This window comes from Myiozetetes cayanensis, unplaced genomic scaffold (genome assembly GCF_022539395.1).
Source record: "Myiozetetes cayanensis isolate MyiCay16 unplaced genomic scaffold, myiCay2020 scf23, whole genome shotgun sequence".
Taxonomy (NCBI): domain Eukaryota; kingdom Metazoa; phylum Chordata; class Aves; order Passeriformes; family Tyrannidae; genus Myiozetetes; species Myiozetetes cayanensis.
In genome coordinates this window covers 6,631,183-6,657,933 of record NW_026087445.1, presented here as the reverse complement: position 1 = coordinate 6,657,933, position 26,751 = coordinate 6,631,183, and the positions used below count along the sequence as shown (strand labels likewise).

Genomic DNA, 26,751 nt, shown 5'->3' with positions numbered 1-26,751 from the left:
CTGTGTGCATCCCAAGGACCTGAGTGGTTGGTGCAGGTGGACACAGATGCTGTGGCTGGGCCAAGAGCTGGATGTGGCTCCCACCAGACAAACCTCAGCCTGGGCTTCTCACACACTCACAGTGTCATTTTTAGCAAGATAAGTGTTTAAGGCCTGGCTTCCTCCCTCCCTGGGGAGGTTGGAAAAGTCCTTGGTTATAATCCTCCTCTGCAAACCCTGCTGTTATCCTCCTCGTTATTTTAGATGGGGTTTATTTAAAGGCCTGTGCTAAAAAGAAGCAACCACATCCCAGGATTTCCCTGGTGTGGAGCAGGTGATTTTGTTCCTCCCTCAGCTCAGGTGTGGGCAGGGTGGAGTTTGTTACAGCTCCTTCCTTACATAAAGGGCAGGTTGAGACACAAGCTGCCCCTGAGGAGGGGATGTGGGAGATGCTGAAGCAGCTGGTGGGGAGCCTTCCTTGTCCTGAGAGGGGTAAGAAAATCTGCCCAATGCAGTTTACTTTGTTCTTTCATCTTGAGTGGCACAGTTTAATGTTACGAAGAACTTTTGTCTTTGAGGTTTTGGGCTTAAAAGTTTGGCTGGAAATCCAGTGGGCAACGAGCCCTTGGCTCAACATGAATTCTTTATGTCCTTTGGCTGCTGGTGGGTCTATGTAGGAGGGCTGGCTAGTCCTAGTGCTGAGGTGTGAGGGGAAAAATCATGCTGGGCACATCCACCCTCGAAGTGCTCATTACCAATCCCTTCCTGAGCTGGGGATGCAGTTGGGCCTGCCCAGGGCAGCAGATCTCACCTCTCAGAGTGTAGCTCAGAACACATCTGAGCTCTCCAAGTGCCAATGGGATGATGGATATGAAAACTGAAAGCTAATTTGATTTAGATAGCTGGTACAATCTGAGCTCTAACAGTAGATGTGAGAGGCAGACTACACAGGAGTAATTAATTATTCCTGTAGCAATAATGGAGAGGCACAGTTAAAGTAATCACACTTATTACCAAGTGCTATCACACTGAGGGGAAATGCTCTGCTGGGAGGAGATGGATTCCAAATGTGCTGGTAACTGAGCCTCTGCTGTTGCCTGTGGGTGACCAAGCTGGGGTTTGGGTGCTGTGATGTCAAATTGTTGTTGGAGTTTGAGTTTGTTCAGTAAGAGGCTCAGCCCCAGGGGACATGAGGCACCAGCAGCTCTTGGAGGGTGTGTGTGGAGCTGGCTGGAGTCATCTGCAAGTGGAGGCTTCTCTCTGTGGTGAGGCCTCAGTTTGGCACAGTGGTTAAAGCAGGTGTTTGGATTCCTTCACACAGGCAAGGGCTCTGCTGCATCAGGCAGTGATTTGGCAAAGAAACAAGAAGGACTGGAGTATGAGATATTCTAGATTTGATGTCGACTGCATTTAATTTAATTGTTCAGAACCAACAGAGAAGGAGACTCCTGCTTTCCCTGTGGGGCTGTGCTGGTTGAACACTGCCCTGTTCCTGGGGTGTGCTGATACCTTGGGCACGATGACAGTCTTGGTGTTCAGACTAAGGTGCTGTGCCCTTGACATGAAGCAACAAACAGGCTGAGACAGAAACATTCCTCTTATATTTGTGCTTTATTTGGCTGTATCTGCATTAGCATCACTCGGTAAAACCTGAGAGAAAGTCTGTGTGGGGTCACAGGGCAGTGCCCAGCACGGTCCTCGATGGGTGGGTGTTCTGGGGAAGGGCAGCACCTCTGGCAGGCACTTCTCAGTGGGAGGCACTGAGTGCCTTTTCACGAGTTTCAGGGTCTGGAAAAGTACTGAGATGAGGCTCAACCTATGAGGGAAGGAGCAGAGAGAGGATTGGTTACAGTCAGCCACAGAAAATAGGTTGTAGCACAGACAGGGAAGAGGCTGCGGATTGCACGAGGGGTTTTGCATGATTGGAAAACTCAGCTCCAGCTCAAGTTAAAAACACTTTACCTGTTTAAAACGAGGAGTAGTTTTCTGATTGATTTCAGGAGGGTCTTATCCTGCTCTAGTAACAAAACCCTGTAGTCTTACTATGGTGTGTTTGTTGTCTGACACTTTCAAAGGCGGGCAATGCCCTAAGGTGGGCCCTGAAATAAATATGACTCATTTTCGACAACACAGGACTTGTGTCCTTCACTGAGGGGGCCAGGGTAGGCTCAGAGCTCCCAGGGAAGACCCCACTGGGATCAGGATCTGGCTGACAAACACAGAAGCAGCAACTCCCCAGGAATCACCTTCGAGGTGGGGAGAGGGTGAAAAAATGCCCATGACAATAAACAAAGGGGAAGTAATTTGGGGGAGAACTGTCCCAGGGCTGTTTGGTGTGAGCAGCGGGGCTCACACACAGCTGTGTGCAGCAAACCTGCCCAGGAGGTGCAGTTCCTGAGATCTGAGTGTCTTCCTGCACGGAGTGGGTTTGCCGTGGGGGGACCCACGGGCTTTCCCTGCCCCAGCCCCATCCCCTGTGCCACATAAACCTGCCTCGGGTGGGTGTGCTGAGCTGCCTCCTGCTTCCCCCACCCTGCTCAGCCTGGCTGCGTGTCAGGTTTTGCATATGTAAAAATACAGAGCAGTCTTTGCCCTGAAAAGCTGGCGAGTGATCTCATTAATCAAGACAAACAAAGCGTATTTAGCTATTCCCCCTCTCTGGAGGGAGGCGTTCAGGTACTTAAATATGCATTTGAGTGCCGAACTTCAGACAGCTGTTTCTGGATGTTTTTGCTTTCTCACAAGTAGCAGCAGTCACATAACCCCTCTCTGGGAGGGAGATGTGGGGGAGGCAGAACCAAGGGCTGTTAAAGTAGGTGGGTGTCCCCAGGGAGCTGGCAGGGACAATCCCTGGCTGTTCCAGCTCCAACCTCCCATTAAAGATGCACACATTTTCCCCTCAGAGCTGGGATTGTTGGAAAAACCCAGTGTTTGCAGGTAAGGACAGCTGAGCTGCTTCTCTTGGATGTGCCTCCTGCCTTCCTGTCGTGCTCCCTTACCCACCAGTGCTGGGAACTGGGAAGAGGGAAATTTTGGCCTGGGACTGGGTTGAAGCCCCAGGAAAGGAAAAAGCAGTTTCTTGACTCCAAACTTGGTACAAAGCTACGGGGTGAGAATTGTCCCACTGAGCCACAACTGGCAATGATTAAAATTAGCAGAACCTTGACGAAGTTGTGAGGGATTCCAGCTCCTGCCCTCAGCATGAGTGAGTGGGAAGCACCAGGTGTAGGACAGGGACAAGTGCTATTTTAAAAAATGAGAAACCCTCTCATAATGAGGGCCAGGAATTAGAGCCCAGATAAAGGGTGTCCTTGGGTCAAAGGTCTTATTATGACAGAGACCAGTCTTGAGAAGTCAATGCCAGTGATGAATCCTCATCTCTGATTCTTCTAATTCATATTTTAAATGATGAACCCAAAGGTACTTCCTCTGGAGACAGCTGATGATTCTTGCCGTTGCTCTGCTGTGGTAATGGGTTGTTATGTCAAGATTTTGTCTGAGTCATGGATTTGGAGCATTGGCTGTAGCAGGACAGGAATGCAGTTTGTAGGCAAAAACTGAGTGGTTTTCCTCGCAGATGATGGAGCTGCAATGGCCTTTAGCTGCTGATGAGGAGCAATGTTTTTGCTGCTGCTCGTTGCATTTGTTATTGACAAATGAAAACCTGCAGGACTCCTGGAGCTGGGATGTCATATCCGCGTTTGCTTCAAAGAATTAGAGGTGCAATAAAAAATACCACTCCTAAAACTTAAATACGTATTTGGGAGGGGTATTTTAATTTGGGTTTCTCAGTTATGGAGGAGAAATTAAAGCAGGTATGTTAATGGAGGGCTCAGAAATGGCATGTGAGATGCAGACAGGCTGAGCTGGTGCAGTGGGAAGGCAGAGCTCCCCTGATGGCAGCGAACCCCAGAGACTGACCAGGGTTTTGAGGGTGCTGTGGGTGTTGGGCTTGTCCACGTTGAGGTGGGTGCTGTAGGCGCTGGGCACTGTGAGCACCCCTGGGTGCTCAGTAAGCTCAGCTGATGCAGGAGGAGTTTTAGTCAATAGGATTTAATGGACTGTGATGACTCACAGGAGGAGTTGAGAAAGAACCCATGACAGGGGCTGAAGCCAAGTTAGAAGCAGCACCAGGCTGTGGTCCTGCCCTGGAGGGATCCATGCTGGGCTGCAGGGAGATGCAGCTTCACCTGCTCCTCTCCCAGCACCTGCCTGGCTCTGCCCACCTGCTCACAGGCAGCTCCCCCAGCCTCGCACGATTTTTCACTTGAACACCAAAGCTGCACCGACGCTCAGCCTGGTTTTTCCATCATCCATTTGATCGAATCCTTTTAGCGGGTGACAAAACACTTTCCCGAGCTCTCCTTTACAGGAAACCAATCCCTATTCTTTTTTTTTTTTTTTTTTTTCCCTCCAAACCTCCCTCATTTACAGGAGTGTAACAAATCCTGGGCCTTTTAAGTCTTATCCTGTTTGTGGGTTTGGTTGTTGTTTGGTTTGTTTTTTCCCCCCCTAAAACAACACAAATCTGTAGATTTTTTGTTTGTTTGTTTTTTTCAGGGAGGGGTGGGGAAGGAGTAAAACAAACAATGCAGAGAGGGGGTAGGGTGTTCGGGGCGTGCCCACCGCGCAGACCAAAAAAAAAAACAAAAACAAAAAAAAAAAAACCACGCGCGCATCGGGATGCAAATGATTTTCCCGTGAAGCTATCACTTGTAAAGCTTGACAGAAAATAATGAGAAACACTAAATCTTTTATAAGGTCAACACTCAAGCAGCTGTCAAACAAGAAAAGAATTTAGCGAAAGATCCGCGAAAACTTCCATCGCCTCATTAAATCCAACAGGGCCGGGGCCCGGCGTGGTGAGGAGGCACCGGGGCGCCTCCGTTTTGTGTCAGTAATTTGCGGCGGAGGAAGAGGGAAGACGAAACAGCCAACGCCGAAGGGGCCTTGGGGGAGGCTGGGGAATCGTTAGTGCGCCAGGAGCGGCCTCGGCTCCTAATTGGAAGCATTGGGCATTATCAACGGAGGATTTGCCTCGGCTCCCTGACAGCTCTCTAGGCCTGGAATGATAGCCCACTTGTCAGTGTAAAAGACCATTAAAAACAAACCATTTTGATTTAATTGGAGGCGGTGTGCTGGGGGCCCAGGTGAGGCGCTTCATCAGCCGATGTTGGCTGCTGATGCCTTTTTCCCCCTGTATTGATGGCTTTTTTCTTTTCCTCCCCTCCCTTTCAAAAACTGTCTAGGAAAGAGAAAGAGGTGCTGAAAGATCCTTCACAGCCGCATCGAGAGCGCCTTTCAATAGGGTTGTCAACAAATGCCATGACAAGTTAGAGAGAGGCAGGTACTTTTAAAACAGACGTTATTCTGTCCAAGATGAGCTGTGCTCAGAGGTGAGTGTCGGATTATTAGGGTTACAAATGCTGTGGCTTTTCCTGCCACTGGCACGCTTAACTGGCCTAATGAATGGGGTTGATTTTTTCCTCTCCCCACCTTTCTAAGAACAGAGGGGAATGCAGGACAAGGGAGCCTGGGCTAAATGATCCTCATTTGCTTCAAAGCCAGGAAGGTTTCAAACAGTGCTCAGCGATTTTTGGCTGCTGTATTTTAATGTCCCATGGAGATTTGGGATTTTTTTTTTTCTCTTCCTGAAAATAATGTCCACAGATATTTGCTGGAGTTCACTGGTCAGTTGGTCTGGGCAATAGTATGAGGAAAGGAGAATTAACCTACTGGAGCTGTAACCTGGTGTGTGCCCCTGGTGTTCTGGGGTCAGACCAGAGCTGGCAGCTCTCACACTGACCTCGTGTGCTTGAGATCTGAATCCTGACCCTTTTCATGCCAGGCAAGAGTTTTACTTAAAGTTGTCTGTTGATAAATAGCATCTCTGCAGAAGTCAGAACAGGTCCATGAATGAAATCCCAAATCCATTTAAGAAGTGCTTCTGTTTGTGTAGGAAGCAGGTAGCACTGAAAGCAATGGTTGGTGCTCACCTGTAACCCAACACTGTGTGTGTGGTTTTACTTTGCTACAAGCCACGAAGCTGTGAGCACCCAAAAATCTCTCCCTTCACAGGGGAATATCTGCATTACAGCAATGGGCATTGGATGCCAAGAGTTCCTTGTGCTGCCTTTGCATGCTTGGGGCTTGGATGTAGGTGGAGCCTGCCCTGGAGAGGGTGCAGGCTGTAAGGCTGCACAAGGAGGGTGGTGTTTGGTTGTGTCAATCAGGAGATGAAAATGGCAGAGCAGAGGGATAATGGGTCACTGTCAGGGAGCCACAAGGAAGGGCTGAGCAAGGCAGGTGATGGTTTTAACTAAGAGAGGGTTGATTTAGGTAAGATGTAAGAAATTTGGGTTTTTTTTCACAATGTGTTGAAATATTGGCACAGGTCGCCCAGAGAGGTGGGGGATGCTCTATCCCTGGAAACATTCAAGGTCAGGTTGGATGAGGCTCTGAGAAACATGATCTATTGAAGATGACCCTGCAGGGGGGTTGCACCAGATGTCCTTTAAAGGTCCCTTCAAACCCCAAACTGTTCTATAGCAGAGGGCAGCACTAGGGTGGAATGGAGAGGTTGAGTGTCCAGGACACAAAGGATACTGGGGAAGGCTGGACCATGAAGATGCTTTGCTGTGATTTGAGCAATTGTATTGCTGGAAGCTTCAGCTATCAGGCAAACGAAGAAAACCTCCAGAATGTACAAGGAAATGTCATGATGGTGAGAGGGGCCCAGGGCCTGCAGTTGGTCATGGAATGGCTGTGGTGTGGGAGGTGACACCTCTGCTCTGGTCCCAGAGGAGATGTGCAGGGGTCACAGTCAGGCCTGAGTCTCTGCTGCCCATTTGGAACCCTGAAGGGTGTTGTGCTCTTTCTGCATTGTGCCTGCTGCAAGCCAGCAATGCTGCTTTGCGTTGTCACTGCAGGGCTGGGACCCGCCAACTCATGTCACCTGGGCCACTGAACAGCCACCAGGTGACACTGATTTTAATTTTTTTTTTTTTCTTGGTCAGCCAAAATCCCAGCTGAAGGGAGGTCTGATCTGCTGCTACGGTGGAAGGAAATTGTTGCTTTATTTTTTTAAGCACTACTTCAGCCCCAGGAGACAAGTTACAACAATACTCAAAAGTCCATAAAGTTTTTTTCTGCCCTCAAAGCCAGGAGGACCAACACTGTACCTGAACAGCCAGCCCACCCCGTGCTGTGTGCATCAAGCCCGGGTTATCTAAGCAGAATCCATGGCTTTGCTGACAACAGTTGCAAGATTACATGAGCTGTGCTTGTCAGTTCAGCTCTATAGACGAAAATAGAGGGAAGGCATTAAAAAAAAATGCGGAACACTTTTGTGCGTACGTGTTCAACCTCCGCTGTTAATTCTGAGGGAGGATCAGGCTGCGAGCAGATATCGGATCCCTGGTGAGAATCAAATTCCAGAGCCCAGAATTTTTATTTTTATTTTTTTTTGTCGCAAAGTTTGTACGGTGGGGATTCCTCTAATTACTTTCAGTGGAAATTTACCTGACAGAGCTTTCCCAGGTAACGCGAGGCAGACGCGGGAGAGCCGCTCAGCCGCTGACAGAGCCTTTGATTTTGTGCCAGGTTGCAAATTAAGTCTTTTGCCAAGGTACCCGAACACTTGCTCGTCAATGGCTTATCGCTTATTCATAGCGCACACCCAGCGCCGCGCGTTTCATCTGCTCGGGAAGGCAGCGCTGGTGACAAAAGTGGTGGCCAAAGTTGCTGCGTTTCCTTCCCTCCCCCCCTGTTTGGTCAAGGAAATGAGCCCCCTCAGCGTCTGTGCGAGCTGCAGTTCCCTAATGAGCAAAGGAGAAGCCCCGGCGTGTCGGTGAATCGGTGCACGGAGGTGTTTGACACGCGGGTGGGTTCTGTCCTGCAGCGCTGCTGTGGGAGGTGTTGGTACCTGAATCCTTCTGGATTCGCTTGACAGAGCCCTGGAAATCTATCCAGAGTGGCCAGCACTGCCTTACTGCTTTGGGTAGTGTAGTGGGTTGACCTCGGCTGGACACCGAGTGCCCACCCAGCCCCTCGATCCCTCCCCTTCCCAGCGAAGCCGCTCTGGGGAAATGAATTCCAGCTCAGCCAGACCCAGTACAGGCACTGACTATCAGATGTGCAGATGGAGGTGGCTGGAGCCTCACCCCAGGCTGGTACAGCCGTGGCTGTGAGGATGCTGCATTTTGGTAGCAACATCCTTTCCAGAGTGCGGTTGACACCAAGGATGCTGTTCTGCCTGAGCCAGCAAGTGAGGAGTGACACAGGGATGGGACACATCCCATAAATGTGAGGAACAGGAGTATTTAAGGCTGAGAGAACTGGGATTGTTCAGCTTGGGGGTGACCTGATTGCAGCCTTCTAGTACCAGTAAGGGAAGCTACAGGAAAGATGGGGCAAGACTGTTTACAGGACATGTAGTGACAGGACAAGCGGAAACGGGTTCAAATTTGGAAGGGGCTCTGAACAACCTGGGCTAGTGGAAGGTGTCCCTGCCCATGCTGGCAAAACCTGAGCCCAGGAATCATGTCACTGCAGGCAGAGCAAGGCAGAGGCTCTTTGCTTTGGGAGGTGACTGAGGAAGAGGAGGGCAGTAGAAGCATCTTGCTGAGGGTAGTAAGGAGTTAATTTGGTTGGTTTTGTTAAAACAATATGAAAAAAAAAACAAATACCCCACTACAATACTTTCCCTAATGAACTGCCCATCAGGAGATGACTGTGACTTGTCTGTCTTGGTGAGCTGGGGGGCCCAGGAGACCACAGGTTGTTCCTCCAGAGCGGAACGGGAGTGATCACCCAGTGTGGGAGAGCCTGTGAACCACCCGGTTAGCTTAACAGTGTGGGCCATTATTCTAAAGCAGTGGGGCTGAAACCTAAATCCAAATGAAAATATAGTCAATTTGTCTGTACTTTACTGACTGAATGGCTATGTAATGCCATGCAGCTCTGGCAATGCAGGGAGCAAGCAGAGGCAATTAGAGGGGAGGGAAAAGCTCCTTTGTTTCGCTCTCTTCCACTTCCTGGGCAAGCTCTAGCAAGGTGCCAAGAAAGAGTCTTGGACTGAGTGGAAAGTCCAGTTTAAGAACCAGTAGTGACATCCATGTCCAGTTCCTGCAGCTCTTTGTAAAGGGTCAGGATGGGAGTAGAAAAATCTTCCTTGTTGATTTTTCTGGGTCCAAAGGAACAAAGTCTCACCTTCCTCCTACTGCCTGTTTTGGGTTATAAACCACCCCAGCTGCTTTGCATTGCTCCCTCAGGCCCAGAGCAGGCCAGACTTAAAGGCATGACACCAGAGGATGGGGTGACTGTGACAAGAAGGACAAGTGGCTTGAGAACATCGCACTCCTGCACCTCACACCAGCCTCAGGTCACATGGAAATAAAGTTCCAAGTGGGGCAGTGCTCAGGGCAATGGAGTCTCTGAATGTTTTTGTCCAGGGTTTGGAGTATTTCCCTGGTCATGACAGTTTTCTGTACTGGCCAGAGCAGGACAATGTCACTGAAGGCTGGCAGGAAATAATATGCAGATGGAGTTTCCTAACAAGCTTTCTGTAAAGTGATATTTATGTGGTTGCTTTTCATACTCTTTTTGTACAGTAGGATGAGGGTGTTACATGGATTTAAGACAGTTTTGGTCTATTGACACCTTTGTAAAGAAGGGACTGACTTTGACTCCTGGAGTTCCTGGGTTTGGTTAAAGGGTTAGGACAGTCTGCTTTGAAGAACATTCTACCACCTTTGTAGAACCCACCTCTACAGTGGTAGTTAAATACCTGTTTGGAGGCCATCAAGTGTCTTTGAGAATCAACTTTCTCTGGGTTGTTGCTGCTTTTATATGGGGAAGCATTTATGGATGAATGAAGTTGTTTTTCCATGGAGGAAACCACGCACTGAAAGTCAAGTGAGTAACAAAATTCCCCAATCCAAGTTCTGACGTGGGCTGTGCCTGTTAGATCTGCAGCTGGGGAAAGGCAAACCTTCCAGGTTAATGTAATGAGAAAGGAGGAGTACAGAAAACCTGCAGAGGCTGTCCAAAATGAGCTGTCCCTCCTCCTGGATGCTGCTCCTGTGAAGGCAGGGAAGAGGAGAGGAAGGAGAAAGGCAGCAAGAAGAAAAGACCCCGAGGTTTGAGAGCTGTGGCTGGGGGGAGGAACCCACCCAACCACAGCCAGGGATGAAACAAAAGGCAAAGCACGAAGCAGAACACAGGCTGAAAAATGAACAGTGATGGAAAGGTCTGGGGTGAGAGGAGCTCTAAAGAGGAGGCTTGCCCCAGTATCTCGTGTGACTTCCACAATCTGTTTAACAGCGATCGGTCATGTTCTCTCCCTGACACTCGCCGCAGCAGCAGCTCTGAGCTGACAGGCAGTGGGGATAAATGATTACTGACATATGCTAATCGGACAGTCTGAGACAGGACAGAAGAGGAATATATCAAGGTGGTGCAAAACACATTTCTTGGGCAAAACTCCCCAACTTGTACAAGTAAATCAGCTTCAGGAAGTCACAAGGCTTCTCGGTCGTTTTAAAGCGCGGTTTAAAAATCGGCAGCGTGGCAAAAAAAAAAATTACCCCATCAGAACAAGGGCTGGGGTGGAGAGCTCAGAAGTTCTTTGCAGTTGTATCTATCAGTGCCAGGTATGATTTTGGCCATGCAAACTCCCTGCAGGGTTTCAGTGTTTTCATTTTCTGGTGTCTCCTTTCTATTCCACTTGCCCAGTTCTTTCCCCTTCCTTCCTAAAATGCCCCTTAGCTCTTCACTTGAAGTTTGCCTGTGATTTACACCACAAATGAAGGTAACAGGACTCAAACAAGCACCCCAGAGCACAGCAGGTTGCACAGATGAATTCAGGGAGATGTTTAGATCCCAGTGCTGGAACAAGAAATCTTCACCTTGGCTCTTATTTGGATCAATTAAAGGAAGTGTCATGCACATCTACAACCTGGCCAGACCCTTTTGCTTAGTCTCAAGATAAATATTGTCAATCAGGCAGTTTAGAGAGGTATCAAGAGTGCAGGTTTTCTAGAAAGCTCTCATTCTTGGGTGGGAAAGCCTCTTGGAACATCTGGTGTGGTTTGAATTAGTTGTGGTGAGAGCTGATGAAACGGCAGGGTAGCAAAATGCAGGTGTGACTGTCCTGCTTGTGTAGGGCTGTTGTGGGAACACCAGCAGAGAACAAAGGCCACCCCTGTTCTAACAGTGATACGTAAAAAGATGCTTCTCATCTCATTATGTGTGACAGTGCACACAAGTTAGAAGATAAGTTATCTGGACAACTGCTGCCTCTCTTCCAGGGCTTATGGCTGGCAAAAAAAATCCCACCTGAAGTCCAAAAGGGGGTCTGATGTTTGAACACATCTGGGACCATTTTAAGGTCTGGGTGTCGGGGAGCTCTGAGCTAAGAGCCTCGTGGTGTCCTAAGGATGGTACTGGGACATGTGGCTTGGAAGGTATCCCTGAGCTCACTCAAGTGCTTGTAGAGCCCAGAAAAGTCGCCTTTAGGCAGGGGGTGGGTCGTGGTGGGGTGTCCCAGTGTTCCATACCTTCTCAAAGCGGGCTGGGTGCCAGAAGGACTCCTCCTTGGGCGGGGGTTTGTGCGTGCGCAGGTACGTGGTGCGATTGCCACGCACCTGGTCCAGCTGAAACCAAAGGGAAACAACAACGAGCTCAAACAGCTGCACAGCCACAACAGCAGCCTGGTGTCACCCAGTGCAGGGACACTGGGGTGGGCAAGGCTAAAAGTCATTTCGGCCTGGTGACCACGAGTGCCTGATCTGGGTGGGTTTTCGTGCCTGTGCAGCTGATAGTGGTAGTTAAAACATAGTGATGGGGAAAACACGAGCAGCTGTCAGCTCTCAGGGTCTGCTTTATGCAGCATCCCAGGGAGATGACCACTTCCTGCAGGAAGCCCTGTGCCCTGAGCTGCAGCAATGGCTCACCACCAGCTGGGAAAGTCACTTCCACCACCCCCACCACGGTGGGGTTTGCTGGCTGGCCTCGTGTGTGCTGCTCTCTGATTAATTGCAGCTCACGGTGCTCGATAGTCCCAGCACAAGCCAGTGCAGGTACCTGGTGAATGTTTTGGCCACTGCATGAAACCCTGGGAAATCAGTCTGTTCTGTGGTCCAGGATGCAGGTTTGTGTTGCTTAGCTCAGTAATTGGTGGCTGCAGGCTTTGGGAACTTGATGGAGAGAACTTAGTGAGTAAAAACAATCAGTCACTAATAGATAAAGGAGGGATGCACTTTCCAACATCCCAGGCTGGTGTATTCATAAAGGAGCTGCTAATTAAGGACACTGTTTTCCTGCACTTCAACTATAAAGCATAGTTTGTGATGGCAGTAAGCCCATTGAAATTGGTCATTACCATATTAGCTTGACTCTTCTCTGAGCCATTAACTAATAAAACAGTCATTGGCTGCTTTTAAATGATATTACAATGTTGGTGTGTTTAACAACCCAGTATTACAACTCCCACAGCTGCTGTGGGTGCTGCCATCAACCACACCATGCCAGGGGCAGGGCTGGTCCTTCCATCATCTGCTGGCTGTCCCCTTGTTGTGGCCACTGTCCCAGGTAACCTGAGCAGAGCTGATGCTGCCCAAAGGACAGCCCAAGGGGCTGCTGGCACAGGGATGCTCACCTTTGTTAGGCTTCATCAGCCTTTTAGTAGGCAGGGAGGATATTTTCCCAGCTGAGAGCCCTCCCCATCCATGGAGGGGCAGGGCAGGGGGGGTTCTGCCCAGTAGCAGTGCAGAGCACAGCAAGGGGAAGCATTGCTGGAGTATTATCACCTTTTTCTTTTCGATTATCTGGAGTTTTGTCCGGGCTCTCTGGCGCTCCATCCACATCTCCTTGTATCTGTGTTGGATGATGTCATAAATGGGAGTGGAAGGCCTGGAAAACATTGAAAGGACAACAATATAATCTCCAGGGGTAATGCCTCTCTTTACCTCCCCATTCTGGTTCACATCTCTGCTCCTGGAATGTGTGACTGCTGAGAACAGGAATAAAGCCTTGCACTGGGAAAGGCTTTTTCTTCCTCAAGAAACCTCAAACCCACATTCATTTGCTGTTAATACACCACAACCTGCACACACCTGGGCACGATTTCTATCTTTGCACAACCTTTTACAGCAGCTCTGTCCAGACCCTGGTGTGCTGGAAGGACCATGGAGCACCACAGACTTCAGCTCAACCCTGGGCTGAGCTTTGGCATTGCCACCCTGGAGCTCGGAGGAGCAGCTCTGGCTGGATCCCCTCCAGTGGAAGAACCACTGGGTGCAAAGTGTGTTTTGCTAAAATGACACTGCTTTTGCTATTAAAATCTCTCAAATGTTTGCACCAAAGGCTGCAAACAGATGCGATGATGGATTGGGTGAGAGGAGTAAGTGCTGGCCTAAGCAATCTGAATAGGGATAAAAATGGACCCAATGCAGATGGTCAGGTGTCTGCAGCAGAAAGGAGAGCTGAAATGCTGAGCCCTGGTCTAGTTCCTGAGCTGCACAGACCAGATGTATTTGCCCCTGAAACAGGGTTCCAGGGAGTGTGCAAGGAGCAAGGGGGAGACAGCAGTGGACAGGAGCTGCAGATGACAGTGTTTCTAGAAAAGCAGGAAAAAAAGGCAGTGGCTTGTTGGCCAGCATCCCATTCAGCTGCTCTGAGCTGGCATTAACCTGACCAGCTTGTGGCAGAGCTGCAGCCTGAAATTGTTGAGCTTTGCTCCTTGCAAGTGAGGATGCTTTAACTTCATCAGCCAGCGTGGGAGGCAGAGCTGGCAGTGGCAGCAGCAGGGCTCCCACCTCGAGGACAGCGAATCAGTTATTGCTGTGGTCCTGCTGCTCTTCTCTTCCCCCAGCAGCAAACACTTGAAGGTGATGGAGGAGCTGGATCTCAAGTTTTATTGGTCCTTGTCCTTGCACACCTTGCTGAGGAGGGAATTCTCTGATCTCAGCAGTGGCTGATGACTGTGGAGCTCCCACCCGTGGCCTGCAGTGCCTTCAGCTGCAACTCCTGTCACAGGGACAGTGCTTTAGCTGCCTCTCTGGACCAACTGCAAGGCACTGGGGATTTGGGATAACTTCTGGGCCACCAGCTCCACCAGAAGGTCTTTTTCTGCCAAGAGCTCACACGCCACAGAGTGAGCTGGTGCTTTGTGGCTCTTGGCAGGAGTGGGTCCAAAATTGACAGCCGCCAGCTTTTAGCAGCCTGGAGAATCCTTGATGATCACAGAGGGCACCAGCAGCGCGTATGCAAATAGTAACTCTTCTGTTTCTTGTTCCTTCACCCCTGTGGTGACTTTTATTACTTAATTATTGCACGCCACATGCTTCAAAACAGCCTAATCTATGGTCGTGTTTTCTAATGATACTAGATGTGCAATCCAGCAATATCCATCCCAAGGGGGCATTCACATCAGAGGAGACATCCTTCTGCAGACCTCCTGTTTCATAGATCACATGCTGCAGGGCTTTTCAAGCCTTTGCTTACAAATCAGCTCTGCTGCTCCAGTTATCTGGAGAGTCCCCATGCCAAAGGCGACACTGATGTTTACCCTTTGTCCCCTCTTCCCCCTCCTTCCCTTCCAGTTTGGTGTTTCACCCCGATCAGAGCTGGGCAAAACATTTAGAAAGGTTAAAAGATGTGGTGAACCTGTGGTCAAGTTGTCTTATTCTCTGTGTGGGGTCTCCAGTCTCACTGTGTGGTGTGAATGTTGGTATTCCTGACACGTGGTGGGCATTGCACGTGAGCTTCTTTCCTCCTGGCCCTTTGCTCTCCAAGGCAGGAGCCTTCCTGGGGTGCAGGAATAGCAGGGAGGGATGCAGGAAAGCACTGAGCCTTTGTAGCCTTTGATTATTGATTGTTGTGGAAGTTGAATGGGTTTTCACATCTCCATGGAGGTGACTTTTACCATCTCCAGTGGACCAGCCAGTTGGTGACTGATTAGTCCACAGCTGGCTTGTAAGTAAATGCTTGAAAGGACACATTTGGGTTGATGCTCTTCAGAGATCCTTCCCTGCCGTGTGATTAATCGCAGTTAAGTCCTGATCCAGCAAAGTATAGAGCCCTGCCTGGAATGATACACGCATGGACTGCCTCTGAAATCGGGGGGAATGACTCGTGTGCTCAGTTATCCACGTAAGCTCTGCTGGGGCTGCAGGACACGAGGCTTCATCTGGCTTTTCCTGCCTCCTTTTGAGAGAAACACTGAGAGAGAGGGGAAGAGCAGGGGATGGCAGGTAACACACTCTGACTGAGGTTTGCTGGAGGAATTCCAGTGAGGCAGCTTTTCCTTTGTAGGGCGAACCCTGATCTCGTGGAGTGCACGGGGAGTTTGGCCCCGATATTGGTGCCACTTGGCAGGGTGACAGTCCTTATCTGCAGCTTATTTGGCCTTTGGGAAAATGTCCCCTTGCCTCAGTGTTACTTAAGGACAGGAATGAACGGCCTGTGTGCTCCGTTTCCTTCTGTCACCCTGCCCAGACGTCACTCCTGAACTGGGAGGATTTTGCTGTGGGGAGAGCAGGGGAAGCATCCGCTGAAAATGCTTATTGGAGATTAAAATCCATCTCATCCAGAGTAACTCAGATCTCCTTGTTTTGGCACAAGCACCCTGCCACAGAAAGGAAAGGCAAAGAAGTTCTGATAGGATGTAACAAATTATTTATAATTGTAGAAGAAAAAAAATCCTCGGCTGCTTCCTTTTATAGTCAAATAGTTGGAGCCACTTCTAATGTTGACATTTCCTAAATATTTTAAAATTTATCTGTGCACACTTTCAAAACTATTATCCCTGAAAGAGTTGCTGTCTCTTTAATAGAATCTCTCTAATTTACTTTCAAGAGTCAGGGTACAGACCTATTTTCAACTGAAATGACAAGCACCTGCTAACTTGGTTATACAATGTGGAATGCCAGTCTGCCAGAAATCTCCTGGAAGAAGAAGCTGCAGCCTCCTAATAGGCTATTTTACTGTGAAAACAATGTTAAAAAGTATAATAAAGTATTAACAATATTAAAATAAACCAGTGTAGGCCTTAAATGAGCTACAAACTAGTTAAATCTATTCTATTCAATAGGAGCCTTCAGTGCTTTGCAGCTGATACCTCAGAGCTGGGATTTATCTAAAATGAAGGCACCAGGGACATGCAAGAGAAATGGTAATTATAATTTGCAAACATTAGGCTGACACTTTTCTGTGTATGTGTGTATAAATTCTGACAGCTGTGATTGGTGCCACGCCAAAAAGTGCTCCGCCACCCTGGGAAGGGCTCACTTTCTGGCAGGCCATCCTGGGAGCAGCAGCTCATTAAAACTTTGGAGAAGGAGAAGTTGCCGAAAACAGGAAGGCGTCAGAACCATCTGAGGGATTTTTGGTACACGCTTGTTGAAAGGTGTTTGAGAAGAGAGCCTTGGGTCTGACAAACTGGAATTTTAGTACGCCTCTCCGTTCACAGTGGGGCAAAATAATTGGTCATCAGTGACTACTAATTTGGTTTAGTAGCCAGAGGCGTTTTTTTTCTTCCCAGAAAATCAATGACAGTGCCGAGGTCTGTTCAACGTGATTCAGCTCAAGACGGGTCCTCATTTAGCTCTTGATGCTTCTTCCACTGGAGACAGCTATTTTGTTAAAATGAAATTAAAATCTATCTATAATGCTCAGCTCAGGGAGTAGCACCCGTCAATGCCATGCTGCTCTTGAGGTTTCAAGGTTGTCAGTCTCCCCTCAAACTTGTTTTCAAAGGTTTATATATCAACTGATAAAAAAAAAAAAGGTACTTGGCAAAAGCGGATACAAAGGACTTTGCTCGGGAAGGAGGTTTATACCAGTTTGAAAGGCGCAATCAATTTGATTGCGAAGTTGTGCTGTGAAAGTGCAAAAAAACTTGATTCGTGACTGCTTCCTTCTTGTAAAGGGGGCTTGTAAACATTCCAGTGCAGACTCCAGGCCAGGGATTTTCCGGGTGGCTCTCCAGCCAGGGCAGGCGGCTCCTGCAGCGCTTTCCCCCGCTGCTGGGGCAGGGAGAGGGGCAGGGAGCAGAGGACATGAGGACATGTGCGCAGGCAGTGGCTCCCCGGCGGCCGCGCAGCTGTTTGGGCTGTGCCGGAAAAAAAAACACCGCTCCGATTTCAGCGGCAGCTTTTCCAGGCAGCAGGATCTGGCCCTGCGAAGGTGCTTTATGCGACAGATAAATGGCAGGATGGAATCTGTCTGCAAATGTGGCGATGTTAAAACCGAGTTGCCGCACCACTGCCTATCCCGAAACTTTAACCCCTTCTCGAAAGGTTAACGGGGTTTTAGGGGGGTTTGGTCCTTGCTGGTGTCCCTCCATCGCAGAGGTGCTTTTGCTGCACAGCCAGGATGTGTCTTTGGGGTCTTCAGTCCTCAGGAGAGGCAGCTGCAGGGGCACCACGTTTCTATTCCTTTCTTGTGTAGTTCATGCAGGGGAGGATTTGTCCTGTGATAGCTCTGTCCGTGTCGAGATCTCCCCGTGGCTCCTGGACAGGCCAGCAGAGGCAGTTCCCACGTTTCTTATGGAATCATTAGGGTTGGAAAAGACCTCCAAGATCAAGTCTAAGTAGTGTCTTATTGGGAAGCAGTTTGGTGTCTAGCATCTCTTGGACAGATTATCTTCAGATATCACAGATTATCTTCAGCAAATAAAGCACAAGCTGGGGGGGGTCTGTGACTCTGCTCGGGCCTTGGGGTACTCACAAGGAGTGAGGCAGGAAGATTCTGCTTACAGCTCCCCTGTCCTGCTATATTGTCTCCCTTCCTCCCTCGTTACCGATGGGCTGGAGGTAGCAATCTATCTGCCATTAATTTGTCTCTGTGTAGCCCAGCAGGAAGCTGGGGTGTGATTACAGCTCTGGCCCTTGTGCGAGAGCCGGCACGGTCCCGGCATCCCCCTGCAAAGTGCCTGGCTCTGCCTCGCCTTAATTGTTCCCCTTTGGCCGCTGGACCTGTCTCCTCTAACAAGGGCTGCGAGGAGGGCCGCGGTAATTGCAGCACTTAGCCACTCTCCCCAGCACTGCCTCCTGCAGCTAATTAGGAAACAGGGCCGCTGGGCTCTTCATTATTTCTTTTAATTGTTTGTGGGTTTTGCATAAGGGTGAATGGCAGGAGAGGGATGTGCAGTTAGGGGCGAATTCTTGACTTTGAAATTTGTATAAAAGGTCACTTACAATTTGTTAACGCTTTCACAGGGGTGAATTCAATTAAGTGGCTCTGAAGTCCCCACACGCACGTGTGTGGGTGTGTTTGTGAGGAGGAGGAGAGGAGGCAAAACACGCTGGGTGTGAGTCTAAAGGCTCTTCATTTTCCTAAGAAGCTTGTGGACTTCACAGTGAAGTTATAGGCCCCTTACAGCTTTATGGTCCTCTAAATAGGTCCTGGCAATAAACCCATGGAGAGGCCCAAAAGATTATTTTCAAATGATCTCCGCTTGTCCTCACTTTCCATTAACCACTGAAGAAAATAACAAGAGAAAAATTGGTAGAAAACACTCAGGGACCAATTTTTTTTTGCAGTCTTCGGGCTGGCAAAACTCTCAGCTGCAACAGTGGGTCTTCCACCCGTGTGGCAGCTGCGGGATCTGTGCTGCCAAGGCTCTGATTACTCTGAATTTCTGAAGCTTCTTTACAATCCTTGTAATTTGGGCGAGGAAATAACAGTATAAATTATTTCACTGTGGGCAGCCAATGAGGCAGTGGCTTCTTCTAAGCGTCAGAGGATCTGTTATTTTGCTCCGAGGGCTCGTATGTATAGAACAGTAAAAAGAATAAAATCCATTGTAAACATGCACTTTAAAAGATTTATCAGATGCTCAGAGCTGTACTTAGGAGTACACATGGATACAAGAGCACCAATTTGCTTTACTGTTCCCTCCCAGGCCGAGTGAGATGTTTACTTGCAACAGTCCTAAATGCACACATGGAAACGTGTGTCTTGCAGTGAAGATACCAAGCCAGCTCTTACCCTTTAAATAACTGGCCTTACAAGCTGAGATTTGTGTGTTAGCACTGATTTGTGGGGTTGGAGATACCCTTTGGCTGACTCAGTTGAAGATTATTTAGGTTTGTCTTCAACATATTTGACTTCAGACTGGAAATCTGCTGTTCCTCTCTGAGAAACTCAGGTGGGATGGGATTCAGGGACAGGGCTGTTCTGCCTGGGGTCTCAATCCGTGGCTGAGAGTGAACACTGCTCAGTCTGCAGCCACCAACAAATGCAAAACATCCCAGTGAGTGAAAAACCAAGAAAAAAAACCCTCCAAATCTGAGCAAAATAAATCAAAGAGCAAGGTCTTCCCCTTGACCTCCATCCCATGCTTGAATCTCTCTGGATGGGTGGGAACATGACTTTGTGTGAAAGGAGAAGATGTCAATGAGGGCTGAAAAGCTTTGCTTTCATAAGAAGGATTCCATGGTTATCCCCCCCTGACCCAGGTTTTCATTGCATGGGCAGCAAAAGCAGAAGTTGGTAAAGGAAAAAATCCACTTGTGGCAAGAAGTAGTTTCAGGTGGTAAAAGTTTTGGAAGAATTTTTTTCAGCCAGCTGTGATCAATGGAGATAAACCCACAGACAACAGCCAGTCTGTGTGAGAGAGTAAATTACTTTCCTATTCAGGGTAAAGTGGTAATAAGGGATCTAAATCTCTGTTCTTTAGATCTTTTTTTTCCCAGCTCTGTGGCTGATGTGCAGGACCCAAACCTTATGCCAAACCATGACTCGCCTGTTTATTTTCTCTTAAGCCGTGAACCTGAAGTAGTCAGAAACTGTTATAACTGCAGTAAATAACTACACTGAGGGAGAATCAGCGTCTTCATGCAGCACTCAGGAGTTTTTGAAGGGCGTAACAGGTTTTTCTGCCCAACCAGAAGCTGCAGCCACTGGGGCACGAGGCAGCAAGATGCAGGTGGATGGGGCTGGGAGCTCTGCGGTGGTGATGAGAGCACATACCCAGCCTGGAACGTTTCCAGTGGAAGAAAACTAATCTTGAAATAGAAATTCTTATCTTAGCAATGGGAGAATGGTGGCAGAGACACAAAGTGCCTTTCACTGTGGAAGTGGATAGGATGTGTAATTATCCGAGCTGATGGGAGTCCTGTGTTTTTTAACTTGGTTACGTTTCTCTGGCACTGTCATCCTGACGGTGATTCCAGTCACTGTGTTACATTTTTACAACTTGTTTTGTCAGTGCTCAGATATTTCTTCTTCTTCTAAAACTTCTGTCTGCCCTAATCCTTAGGATTTTAATGGCCTTTGTTTGGCTTCTTGTGCTCGTGGGTCAAATGTGGGCTTGCTGTGATATTAAACTTTCTTGCCTGTCCAGCTTTTCCTGGTGGGTTCTTTCCAGGAACACCCTCTGCAGCTGGTCTATATCTAGATTAGCTTTTTTCCCAGGGCCATATATTAATGATCTGAAATGTTCTCTAAGTGTCTCAAAAATAAAGCTACCAGTGCATTCTGTGTGTGCCCAAGAGATGCTGGAAATACCTCAGCACCTTTTGGAAAGACCACTTGCTAAGCAGAGCCATGAGCATTGAAACCTTCCTTTTTGGGGGAGGTGAAAGATTAGGACAATTGCAAATGATACAAATGAAAGAGGAGGTATTAGATAATTGATGCCCTTGGCCAGTTGTAACAATTCGAAGAGAGATTGCAATGACCAAATGCTTTGGAGAGGTGAATTTGCTGCAGGAACGTGGTGAAAAGCAGCTGCCAAAGGATTTAAGACCATTTTTAAGAGACTGGGAGGTGGAATGGAGGGAGGAGATGGAAGATAGAAGGAAAATGGGATGTAAAATTCGGGAAAGGGACAACTGAAGCGAAGGCAGACAGCGGGGGGGACCCGGCAGGAGCCATGGGGATGACAGAGTGCCAGGGAAATCCTGCCAGCACACCCAAGGTCAGCCCAACCTACAGGCCAACTGCCAAGTGGATGGCAGCACGTGGGAGGCAGGGTTATGGCCATGCAGGGTTGGAAGGAGGTCCAGGTGCAGGATGGCAGAGAGTGGCACGTCTGTGCAGTCCTTGTGTCCAGGAATAGGTTCTGGGACACAGTGGGCAGAATTAGGGAACTTACTAAGAGATGAATGAAAGCTTTTCTCTCAAAGCAGCCCTGGCAGTGCTGGGCAGTGTGTTCATGCTGAGGGTGCACTCTGCTTGCTCCTGGGGAGAGAACTTGTGCTCGGGGTACCAACTGTGTGCTGGTGTTGTTTTGGCTTCAGACTCCTTGTATGACCTTGCACAAATCAATATAGTCTAAAATCTGGCTATAGACAGCATCCACATCTTTGTGATTACTTCTAGTTCCAAAGCCTGATCATTTAATGTTGGCTAATTCCAGTGCCCAGTGAAATTCAATCAGGAAAGGTGGTCAGGAGGATAAATGTGAATCTGGACATTGACTAGGGTTTCCAAATGCACCTTGAATAACAGGCTGTATTGACACCAGTGAAGATCTTGGAAGCCTTCACAGACCCTCTTGTGTCTTTAGGTCTCCAGTGTGATCAAACCCCAGCCCTCTCAGTGCCCTCCATCCTCCCCCTTGTAAAACAAGGTCATTATTGCAGAGTATGGGGGTTGAATAACCTGCCAGTAGCTGCTGGGTTGGGGGGTTATTTTGAATGAAAGGACCTAGGATTTAGGGCCAGGAGGACAGCAACCCTCATCTGCACGCATCTTCCAGCTCTGTAATGTCATGCACAGAGCATGGGGATGGGGTTTAGCTCCTGGAGGGGAGGGGTTGCCAATGATGGGCATTTTCCTTGGAAGACAAACCTGTGGACCTGCTTGTGTGTTGTTAGCCCAGCGCCTGCACTCAGTGGCCATGTGCTCTCCTGCAAATTGTGGCTTGCACGAGGCAGCTCTTGTAGAGATCAGAAGCTGGAGTGTGAATTGGGGGAGGCTGACTGGAGGATGCCCCTTGGGGGAGGCTGGGACCCCACCACATCCTCGTTACCGCTGACCTTGGCACGAGCACTGCCTGCTGATGGATCGGCTCCGGAGCCGGACAAGACCCTGGGGAACCACTGCATTATCTATTATCGTCCCATCAGTGCCTCCCCTGACCCCTCCCAGCTCCGAATGCCACAGGCATCAGGGAAGGAATAAATCTCTGTCTGATACTGAGAGAGAGAAGGGAGCGAGAGCAGGAAAAAGGAGAGATGAAAAATGTCCTTTTTATGACTCTCACAACAAAGCTGGCCACACGATTCGTAGCAAACATTACTCTGGGAAGAGGGAGGGAGAGAACAGGGAGGGGGGAATCAGCAAAAAGCAGAGCTGCTTCTCTCCCCTGGAAGATGCCCACAGGGAATTAATAGAGGGGTATGGGTGACCTTTGAAGGTAAATATCCCAGGAAAAGAAAGGAAAGAGGCCTCAAAGCTTCAGAAAGCCCACTGTGTCTGAGGCTGCGTGGTGAAATGCTCCATGCAGCACACGTCCACCACGAGGGGAGAGCACAGGCACGAGTGCTCTGCTGTGCTGGGGGGAGCAGCAGGGCCAGCCCGTGATTAATAAGGCCCTAATAGCAACGGCAGCATTTGTGCTCCTTTCTGTTCGGGATGATCCAGGAGAGCTCGTGCGTGTGAGCCTGGGGAGAACTCCTGACCTTGCTGTCTTTAGGAGACAGAAGCCTTTAGCAGCCCAGCCTGAGCCTGGGGCTGAGCAAGGGCTGGAGATAAGCTGGCAGGATTTGAGAAGCCCCTTGTGCATCCCCCCCTGAGCCCAGACACCTTCCTGTGGCAGCTGCGGAGTTATTTGGGTTCTGAGCCCTGTGCTGCAATTCCCGCTGTGTGTGGGAGCTGCTACAGGGCTGTGGGTGCAGATTGGGAGGTTTTGCACTGGTGTTCTGGGGCTGTCCCAGAGCACCACTGGCATCAGGAAGGGTGTCTCCAGCTGCTTCCAGTGCAGTGGGAAAGCACCTTTGCTCTCTGCCCTTCTTGGCCATGTTGTCTGTGCTGAGGGCTGGGGAATGACAGGCAGGCTCTGTTCGTGCTGGAAAACTTCACTGCACCTGAGAAGGTTATCCAGGCTGTTATTTCTAACAGGCATGGAGTGCTTGGAGTCATGGAAAGAGACCACATGCCACCGTTTTTTTCTTCTGCCCCCAGACAAGCACGTACCTCAGCTGGAAATGTCTTCCCAGTCAGCAGCACTAAGAACCACAGTCCTACAGGGCTCAGAGTCCAAACCCAACTGAAATCCATTGGCAACCAAGCCATTTTGAGCAAGTCAGGTCTTGCTGAACCTGGGGAGCTGTTATAGGTTGGGGAGTGCTCACCCAAGCTGGTATCTTTAACTTGCCAGTCATGGAAAAGTGTGTTAAACTCCCACTTTTACCGAAATGGCTGTAACAACTCCTTGGTAATCCCAGTAATTTGATTTTATCTATTAACGTGCTTTTAAAGTAAAGGGATAAATACAATCAGTCTGCATAAAAGGTAGCTATTAAGGAGCAGGCAAGTTGTACAATAATAACTTTAAATTAAAAGCCCTTTCTCACTCTACTTCTGCTGTTGTGGGGTCTGCAGATTTTCCTTAAAACTTTTGAAACATGCCCAGGCTTCTTACAGGCAGCCACTTAACCTCCGTTTATGAAGAAATAAAGCAAAATTGATGTTGATTTTGGTCTGCATTGGGGGATACTTTTGCAACATAAAAGCCCTTTTGCCTGCAATTTGCAGAGCAGCCCTGTCACATCGGTGAGGGCTGATACTGATAAAGATAAAGCTTTATGGCTGGGGCATTTGCAGCTAACAGCAAGCTAATGCTACATTTTCATTTTGATGCAATTAATGTTAATGTCTGCTACGAAAATTGTCATTAAATACCATTTTAAAATCCATTCAATTTGCATATGCAAAGGCCATTTACTATCACGTAAAATACACGGGGCCGTTCATCATGTCTTTTCTCTAGGATTTGTGGCTGTTATTTTTCTGGTAGTGATTATTATCTAGCTCTTAAAATGAAACCTAATGTCTGGTCCAGACCTGCACAGAGCAAGAAAAAGCCTCTGTGCTCCAGCAGAAGCAGGACTTTCAGAGCCTTTGAGCGCTGGTTTGTGCTGGAGTCCACTGGCCCTTTCAGCCTGCTGTGCTCTCCAGCTGCCCCTGAGTGAAGCCTTAAACATCCTCCTGCACTACAGAGGGATGGATGGGCAGGATTATGCCCTTCTGGAGGGGCTGCTGGACGGTCAGCATGTACCAGCTCTCCTCCAGCCCTTAGGAGGGAGCCCAAGGAAGCAGAAGAGAGCAGTGAAAACTTTCTTTGCCTCTGTTCTGCTCTGCTACCAGTTTCTGCCCCATGCAGGGTGATGAACTAACAAGCTCAGTTGAACTGATCAGAACTCCACCAGAGCATTTCAACCAGTGCAGACAGGTGGAAATGCTGTTGCTCTGATTTTCTGACCCTGAGAAGCCATTTTTCTGGCTTACAACTCTCCATATTCCTTTAACTTACAGGGTTGGCATTGAACGTGTTTTTAAGAGGTTCCAAGACCTTAATGGCAGAGTTATGGCACATCTGGTAGATTTAGGTAGTTGATTATCAGGCAGAGGTGTAATCAGACATGGAAGTTGTCATGTGAAAAGGGGGGGGATATGCCCAACCCCTCTCCCAGTGCAATCTCCAATAACAGGTGGTTGTCAGTGTTTAGGGAAGCTTTGTGGGGCATCCTGACCATGTTTCATCTGGGAAGCAGCAGCTGTGTCTCCCTCTGTAATTCTTATTCTCCTTTAACTCTTATCCCTATCCATTACTCCCCAGAGTGATCTGTGACCCAGCATATCCAGCTTCAGGAAGTTGTGTTTGGGGACTGTGCTAGCTGGGATATGGGAGAGATGTGGATGTGAGGGGAGGAAGGGATAACTTCATTCTGAGAAGGGCCCCGAGTCTCCCTTACCGTGCTGGCCTGCCGAAAGTCATGTCTGCAGGGATTTTGGAAACCCATCCCGTGAGGAATCTGTTCTCATCTTTGCACCGAATGTCCATGAACTTGTAGTAGAGCCCGAACTCCCGGGCCGTGGTACAGCCGGCGTCGACAGCCCCGCGGTTCATGGTCAGGAAGTCCCGGGGCATGATCTTCTTTATGTTCTTTGTGCTCCTGGGCTTTACTGAATCCCAGTGGCCTATGGCTGGAGATGGAAGGAAATGTGAGAGGCATCTCAGTTAGCTCCTGTTTGGGAAGGCAGGCTGATGTTTGTGCACCGTGCAGGAGGGCCCTGTGTGGCCAGGATGCGTTTTGTCACGGCTTCACCGTGCAGTGAACTTCATATCCTGTGCCACTGCATTTCACGTGGGGACACCTCCCATCTGAATTGGAGGTTTTCTCACCCTCCACCCTGCCTTGCTCAGGAGGCCTGATCTCACAGGGAAATTGCCCTGAGAGCACAAAGTAGGAGCTCTAACAGAGTTCTGACAGTGGCCAGGTGCCCATTGGACCCACCCCTCTCTGCCTGGGCTCTGTGTGAGCCTCCAAAATTTTCCAGTATGACAGAGAAACTGTACTGGTCACCAAGCAGTTTGTGTGGCATTAATGAAAGTGGGTAAATGTTGGAGTTTTGCACCTCCAGCCTGATGAGAAGTATTGAGGAGCCCTGGGAAGGGGAGGAAAGTCCATGCTTAGCATTAGGACTTTGTTGCAGGTCTGTGTTTTAGTGGCAGTGTCATACCTTCAGCAACTCCTCCATCTCTCTTGTGTATGTACATCCCATAGGTAAAGTCAAGGCCTGGCAGGGAGTAGCAGTTTCTCAGAGGCTTCCCCACTTCATGCTGCAGAAAAGTGAAGTTAAAAGAGAAGCATGAAGAGCTTTTCTGATAAGATAAAGCCCCTGAAAATAAAAGTTCATAACAGAACATGGGCACAAGTACCAGGAGTGGCTGTGGCTCCCCTTGGCAGGGGTTTGAATCTCACTGCACAAGCACAGTGCAAAAGGCAGCTGAAGCCTAAAGGATGCTGAATTTCACACAAGTTTGTAGTTGAGTTATAAAGCAACCCAGTCTTTCTGGAAATAGGGGTCCTGACTCAATATATACAGACTTGAAATATTCTTGTTTAGTTAATCTCTCCATTGGCTGGGATGCCCACATGTAGTGTCTGCTGGGGACACTGAAACTGGTCTTTACTTTATTTAATTTCCAAGTTGTGCATCCTCCTAGAAAACTGACATAAACTTCCCCAAGCACCATCACATGGCTGCTCCTACCTGAATCAAGACACAAGGCATGTTGCAGGAGGAGGAGAAGGGGGATGAAGAAGGGACAGCAGAGCCTGGGGTTTATAGCACAGAAGAGAACTTGAGCTCAATAACCTCATTTCTGTTTAGTTTTAAAATGAACTCTTCCCCAGCCCATGTGTGTCCCAGCCTGGTGGTGTCTGTGGGATTAACTGACCTCCCCTCACCCCTTTTGTCTCTCCCCTCCCATCTCCATGGTGAAGTCACTGCAGGGTGTGTGTGTCTTGAAACCTTATTGCTGCTTGAAAGGGTGGCTGTGGAGGAGGGAAGGGAAGGGGATGGGAGCCTGGCAGCAGCTTCAGGCTGTGCGTCCCTGCGAGGGAAAGCTGGAGCAGGGGCAGGAAACAAGTCCCCAGGAGCCCTGAGGGCATGGTGTGCACGCTTTGGGACAGGTTATTTTCCATGGGAAGGGTGTTAGAGGAGCTGGGATGTTGTAGGTGTTGACAGGTCTTGTTGGGAGAACGAAAGTGCTGAAATACTATTCTAGTGCTTCTCACTGAACACCAACGT

The 26,751-nt window shown here is 48.9% G+C and overlaps 1 protein-coding gene across 1 annotated transcript; it reads right to left on the bottom strand.

Annotated features, from left to right (window-relative positions):
* Window positions 1-1,594: 1,594 nt before the first annotated feature.
* On the bottom strand, window positions 1,595-25,124 carry CFAP77 (cilia and flagella associated protein 77). Its single transcript, XM_050320006.1, has 4 exons — window positions 24,909-25,124; window positions 12,789-12,891; window positions 11,538-11,633; window positions 1,595-1,795 (listed from the first exon to the last, which is right to left on the bottom strand). The coding sequence occupies exons 1-4, from the start codon at window positions 25,082-25,084 to the stop codon at window positions 1,727-1,729; spliced, it is 444 nt and encodes a 147-aa protein (XP_050175963.1). The 5' UTR covers window positions 25,085-25,124; the 3' UTR covers window positions 1,595-1,726.
* Window positions 25,125-26,751: the final 1,627 nt, after the last annotated feature.